Source organism: Cupressus sempervirens, chromosome 9 (assembly GCF_028749045.1).
Source record: "Cupressus sempervirens isolate cs-2001-9-10 chromosome 9, ASM2874904v1, whole genome shotgun sequence".
In the NCBI taxonomy this organism is placed as follows: Eukaryota; Viridiplantae; Streptophyta; class Pinopsida; order Cupressales; family Cupressaceae; genus Cupressus; species Cupressus sempervirens.
In genome coordinates this window covers 220,525,288-220,532,516 of record NC_143126.1, presented here as the reverse complement: position 1 = coordinate 220,532,516, position 7,229 = coordinate 220,525,288, and the positions used below count along the sequence as shown (strand labels likewise).

General features: G+C 35.8%; 1 protein-coding gene across 1 annotated transcript; it reads right to left on the bottom strand.

Moving 5' to 3' along the window:
• Positions 1-2,254: 2,254 nt before the first annotated feature.
• LOC149538303 (zinc transporter 11-like) lies at positions 2,255-4,062 on the bottom strand. Its single transcript, XM_089799686.1, has 4 exons — positions 3,464-4,062; positions 3,321-3,373; positions 2,944-3,052; positions 2,255-2,725 (listed from the first exon to the last, which is right to left on the bottom strand). Exons 1-4 carry the CDS (start codon positions 3,954-3,956, stop codon positions 2,322-2,324), a joined length of 1,059 nt encoding a protein of 352 aa, XP_089655812.1. The 5' UTR covers positions 3,957-4,062; the 3' UTR covers positions 2,255-2,321.
• Positions 4,063-7,229: the final 3,167 nt, after the last annotated feature.

Below are 7,229 nucleotides of genomic sequence, written 5' to 3'. Positions count from 1 at the left end.
CCATCTCCATATAAATTTTAGGGCGAGCTCTCAAATTGTCAAACTTGGTAAAAATATTTTTACACCATATTACCCCACCCAACTAGATAACAATTCTTTTGAAAAATGGTAAGCCAAATTTAGATTAGGAAGTTCCACAGAGATAAGATATCATGACTTAGATGGACCTTCAAGATAAGAACCCAAAGTGCATGCTTGTAAGTAACAATTTTGTCCATAATCCATATTGCGACACAACCTGGGTATGATTAACACTAATGATCTTACCAAAAAACATGGTTCAATTTACCACCCTCAATTTTTCTACTTAAGTTTTATCCATTTGCGAAATTCAAATTTAGGCACGGAACCCCTCTTAAGAAGAACAAAATAACTGATATATGTTGACTTTCTTCAATGGAACCCATAACATCATCAAGCACAAAAAATTCTAAGGTTTTACCTAGATTTTTAATATTATGTTTTTGCATTCCTATCATCATTCTTTGTAGTCGTATTTGTAGTTGTCATATTTTTATTTAGTATGTTAGAGCCAGTTAGGGTTTTCTATTTTACTAATATCTGAAAGGGTCCCATCATTAATATGTCGCACATCCACCCTACCTCCTCCTCTAGTTGCATTCCTCAACACAAAGATTAGAATAACCAAAGGGTGGAGAAAAATAAGAGTTTTGAAGGAAACAAGTGATCTCTAGAGACAACCTTTGAAATCAGCAAACCAAATTGCTCAAATGACTGAAAGTAGATCAAATAAAGGGGTACCTCAAAACCCAATTGAAGACCTAGCCAAATCTGCAATTGAATCCCTCTATTCTTATTGGGTTGTTTCCAAAACAATAAGAAAGCTCAATTGCTTTGAAAGGAGGCATGTAACGATAGAAAAAACATTGTAAGAATGTAGTTTCTGCAAAGAAAATTGGTCTGTAACTAGTAACAACTCTTTGGATTTTGCTAAAGAACATGTTTCTTAACTCTTCGTCTTCTAGTCTTTGCTAGTTAGTGTCATATTAGTGGTTGATCTATAGTTGTTATTCAAAGAAATCATTACAAAAGTAATATCAATTATTAAAGACCTATATTAACATTTAATTGTTTACTTGGACTAACATTTGTTCTGATTGGTAAGTTGTACCTACTCCCACACTCCATAAGTGCTCACATCCTCCCTCTCAATTATAAAAAAGGTCTATTGTACATTTTAATCATTTAGAATCAATTTATATTTTTAGTGAAATGTAGTACTTGTAAAGGTTATTTATGTTCCTAATAATGGAATATATTTTGTAATAATCTAATTGGATTATTTGTATGTGCAAAAAGTTATGTAATATAGTTGTTAGAAGAAGAAATTCTTTTGATTTTTGTAATATAGTTATTGTTTTAATTTTTACGGGTATGTATACCATTACCCTTGTTCAATTATGTTTGACATATATATCTCATCTTACAACATACTTAGAATTGAAATTGACATGTGTACATGTTATGAGCATCAATGACAGTACAAAGGAATTAATAATTTATATTACTTTTATATGCTTCACTTTTACACAAGAATGGCGTTATGTTGTTTGCACACTTCAAAATTTGTGTAAATGCCAAGTTATTGTCGTTGTGTATTGTCATATTCTTGAATATGTTACAAAAAGATTGCTATCAATGGACTTACATTAGAACAAATAGAAATATTTATTCAGAATCTTGAAATGTAAAATTCAAGAAGATTTTAGAGGAGAAGAGCACGGAAGATTGAATCCACATAGAATTCAAGTAATAAAACAATTTAAAGCCCTTCAAAAAGACTTTGATAGTTATAGATTATCAATGTTTAAGAAATTTTTATTTTGTTCAGATTGTCATTATAAAACAATTTAAATCCCATAAAAAATTCATATTTTCTAATGATGTTATAGTTTATCGTAGTTCAAAAAGTTATATAATATAATAAAAATATATAAATATCAATATTTAAATAAAATTATATTACTTCATTATCATATACTTACATACAAACATTTATACACATACACGTAAACTCATTTTTATCTCTAACTTTTTATGAATTAAATAATAATTTATTATTACTTTCAAAATAAACTCATGTTTATCTCCAACTTTTTATAAATTAAATAATATTTTATTATTACTTTCAAAATAAGTTTGGATAAGCATTTCGCCACTAACTTTGATTTTATGTGGTTTGGCTTTATTCAATGACAAAAAAATATTCCACAACAATAAAGACAAATACATCTCGCTACAACAAAACTGAACTTAGAGTCTAAATAACATAAGAAGACAACTGAAACCATTGAGTCTCTCTAATCCCAAATCATGACCACAGCAATCACTCCAGCTCCCAAAACAACCGCCACGTAATTGTAAAGTGGTCTATCAAAAGCAATTTCAGTTTTTGCAGAGCTATGGCGTTTGGTCCATCGATTGAGAAGATGATTAATTGCCACATAAATAAAAACTCCACACGCCAGACCCATTGAAATTGCATATATCCAATCGGCAACCCGTCCCTGTGTAGTGGAGTCGATTATAATGCCGATTGCGACTCCAACTGGGGAGGAAATGGCAAAAGCAAAAGCATACGCTGCACATGATAAGAGTGGCCTGTTCGGGACAATCTGCAGAAGAGCAATGCCCATTGCAATTGCTGCGAATATCTTGTGCAGAGACACCGTCCACAATGCCCTCCACGCTTCAGCCTTCGTTTCTGTTCCACAAATTGCCCATTGTTTGATTGAGAAATTTGGTGCCCAAATTGCCCATATTAGATTAAACATCGTATAAAGCATCTGGAATCATCTGGCTAAGAAATCTAGCTTCCCAGCTTTTAGATTTTTTTATTGGATCCGTTATCTAAATGTAAATTGAAGTTAATGGTCGATTCCTCAGCTTAATTATGGGAACAGGGCAGATAGAAGTACTTGCCTGCCACTCCAATGGCGATTCCTTCAAACACAGAGTGAAAACAGAGTGCCACTATCAGTAGTACAGTGTCGCCCCATGAAGTCGAACTAGGTAATGGCTCCTTCCCCTCCTGCCATGATTGGATTAGTTTTCATTCAGTAATTGCAGTGAGATTTGTGCTAACTTTTCTATAAAAATGAACAACGTACATGAATGGTAAAACCTATTTGACTATTAACTAATTTATATGACTGATAAGCCGCAATTTCATAAAGTGGTGTCCAAATTCAATTTCAAGGGTTATTCGGTTCGTGAGAATTAATTTCACCCTTGAAACGTATAACCAAGCCTTGAGATAGATGAAAAATCATGAAATTTCAGGGCCTCAATCAGCTAACCTGATGTCTGAAAGTGGTGTCTTTAGCGTGAGCAGGGAGTTGTTCTTCATCATCTGCTATTTCACAACATGGTCAGATGCACGGAATTGTCCTCCAATATGCAAAAACGGAAATAAATATGAGAATGAAAGTCAATAGAATACCTCTGCCTCTTGGTTGTAGAGAAACAGGGGCCATTTCTGTCTTCTTTGATCGCTTCGCATAAACCCAAGTGACAACAAGATCTCCCAGCATGGTAAGCAGATATCCAGCAGTGCAGAGCATGAATGCAAACGGGTACGATTTCTCCGTCAAATCTGAAAACGTTTCGGCAGAATCGCTCAAGAAATGCATTAACGCCGTTCCCAAGAAAACCCCTCCTGCAAATTGGGTGCCCAGCAAAAGAAAAGTCTGATTCCATTTGAAGAAATAGGGAGATATTCCTCCGGCAAAGGTAGCAAAGAAGACAATGATCAGACACCATATTTTCACCAAAATCAGAGATTTTGCTCTTAAATTGGGCTCCGCATCATCATCATCATCATCATCGTCTGAGCCTCCACCATGGGCTGCAATTAGTGGAATTATCGATCCCAGAAACAGGAACGCAAAGTAAGTTATGGTAAATGTTGAGGGCATATAATTTGCAGCGGCCATGGATGGTGACTAAAAATGATTTTCCGTTTGATGAGGGAGCATTGCAGGAGGCATATACGTATAAGGATTGTACTATCATATTATGTACTTTTCTAGCTTGTGTACTTCATGGGATCAAGGTGTGCAGGGGAGAGTATGAGATAGGGACAAAAGAATACTGCTAAAATGTCACTCTGAATATCATCGCTTAGTCAGCTGTTCGAGGTGGCCTATGAGAATGGAGGGAAAACATTTGTATAATCGAATGACAATTTAATATTTTCATATCTTGAAGTAGGTTCTTTATCTATTTCGTTCGTATCCTTTTATTAGTCCCTGCCGCTAAGACGGGGACTAAAGTTTTCGGTACTCTCTTTTGCATTTGTTCCTGCGTCAATTTATGTGCAAACAATCTCAAATTTGTTATATACTAAGGTTTGTCAATTAATTTCTACTAAATTCAATTTCTTCATGCAAATTTTTAATTTTTTCATTGGCTCCTTGTGATTTTGGGTTGATCTTTTTAATTTCTTGTACAAAAAATTTGGCATGTGGCAATTCGTGGAAATAGTGCATGTCATGGCAAGAGCTGGAAGACCCATGTAGATGTGGCCTTCTGCATGTAATTCTTTTATCAACAACCTAACTTTTTAGCATTCTAGTTTATGTTCTTTAGTAATTTGCTTTCTCATTATAATCCAGATGTATTGTTCTTTAATCATTTATTGTTAGATTGTGGTGACTGATCAGGAAAGTACTGTACATACTTCATAAATAGTGGGGTTAAAAAATTTTGGGCAGTAGCCAACATGGTAGCCGACATATTATGGCCAACATATGGCCAACATGTTATAACCCTAAAGCGGTTTAATACTTGTATAAAAGGGCTTAGGGTTGGGTATTTTTCATTATGTTGTGATACGAAATTGGTTCTTGCGGCGGTATTGAGCTGTAAGGGATTACGGATTGTAATCAGGTTGTAATCAGTGGATTGTAATAAAATCGGACTTGCTGTTTGGTGGACGTAGCCCAGGGATTGGGTGAACCACGTTAAATCTTGGTGCCTTGTGTTCATTTTTGTGTGTTCTATTATTTTCTGTTATTGGTTATATTTGCATGTAGTTTTTATTTCTGTCCGTGGCTTATCTTAACAAGTGGTATCAGAGCAAGGTTGTCTTTCAGTTATCCTCTGCAGGAAAGTCTCACGGTTAAGTGGGAGTCTCACAGTTGAGTGGGAGCGATGGCAGATGAGGGTAAGTTGAGGGTTGACAGGTTTAATGGGCAGAACTTCCAGTTATGGAAGATGCAAATGGAAGACTATTTATATCAGAAGGATTTATGGAAGCCGTTGGAAGGAAAAGCTAAGAATCAGGGAACTATGTCAGAGGCTGAATGGGATCTTTTGGACAGAAAGGCACTCAGAAGCATTCGGTTATGCTTGGCACCATCAGTGGCATTTAATATTACAAAAGCAAAGACGACAGAAGATTTGATGAAAACCCTAGCGACACTGTATGAAAAGCCCTCCGCTTCAAATAAGGTATTTCTCATGAAGCGTTTATTTAATATGAAAATGGCAGAAGGTGGATCTGTTGCAGATCATTTAAATGAGTTTAATACTATTACTAGTCAATTATCTTCTGTGGGTATCAATTTTGATGAAGAAATTAGGGCTCTCTTAATTTTGTGTTCTTTGCCTGAAAGCTAGAATGGCTTGGTAATGGCGGTGAGTAATTCTGTTCCTGGATCTAGTACCCTAAAATATGATGATGTGATCGGTGTTATTTTAAGTGAGGAAACTCGTAGAAAATCCTCAGGTGGATCTACATCAGGAAGTGCTTTAAATGCACAAAGCATGGGCAGAACGACTGAAAGAGGAAGTAACTCTAGAAATCATGGGAAATCAAGAGGAAAGTCAAAGGGGAGGATGTCTCAATCGAGAGGACCAAATGATTGCTGGTACTGTGGGAAACCAGGGCACAAAAAGAAAGATTGTTGGAATCGAAAGAAAAATGAAGGAGATAAATCAGATGGAGACAAGGAGGCAAATGTGGTAAGTAACAAATCCGAAGAGGATGCTTTGCTTCTGTCTTTAGAGAGTGTTGATGATTCATGGGTTTTAGATTCTGGTGCTTCGTTTCATGCTACACCTCATAGAGGTTATTTCATTGATTATGTCCAAGGGGATTTTGGGCTTGTTTATTTGGGGGATAATGAACCCTGTCAGATTGTTGGAAAGGGAAAAATTAAGATTAAGTTGCAGAATGGGAATCATTGGCTACTACATGAGGTAAGACATGTTCCAAAACTAAGTAGAAATTTAATTTCAGCAGGGCAACTCAGTGATGAGGGTTGTGTAGTTACTTTTAATGATAAAAATTGGAAGGTTTCAAAAGGTTCCCTTGTAGTAGCAAAAGGTGTGAAAGTAGGCACCTTATATCTTTGTACAGGTCATATTGTTCCTTCTACTTTGATTGTTTCAGAGAAAAATGAATATTCAAGAACAATTACTGCAGTTGAGCAGGGAGAACAAATAGCTGATGTAGATTCTGATACAGCGTTGTGGCACAATAGACTTGGGCACATGAGTGAGAAAGGTATGAAAGTACTTCATTCAAGGAAATTTTTACCAGGTCTAAAATGTATGAATATGGATTTCTGTGAAAGTTGTGTGTATGGAAAACAAAAGAGAGTGAGTTTTGTAAAGACAGGGAAGGAAAACAAAAAGGAGAAATTAGAGCTTGTGCATACAGATGTATGGGGACCAGCCTAGGTATCTTCCCTTGGTGGCTCTCATTATTATGTTACATTTATTGATGACGCAACTAGAAAAGTATGGGTTTATTTCCTTAGACAGAAATCTGATGTATTTCAAACTTTTAAGAAATGGAAATGCTTGGTTGAAAATGAGACTGGTAAGAAATTAAAATGTCTCAGATCTGATAATGGTGGTGAGTATTGCAGTCATGAATTTGAAGATTATTTCTCCACTAATGGTATTCGTAGACAAAAAACTGTTCCAAGGACTCCACAGGAAAATGGAGTGGCTGAACGCATGAACAGGACTATAATGGAGCGCGCAAGGAGCATGAGGTTGCATGTTGGGTTACCCTTACACATGTGGGCAGAGGCTGTCAATACTGCAGTATATTTGATTAATAGAGGTCCCTCTACTCCTTTGGTCTGTGGTATTTCAGAGGAAGCATGGACTGGTAAGAAGGTGAGTTATTCTTTTCTCAAGACCTTCGGTTGTGAAGCTTTTGCTCATATAGACTCTGAAAATAGAACCAAGCT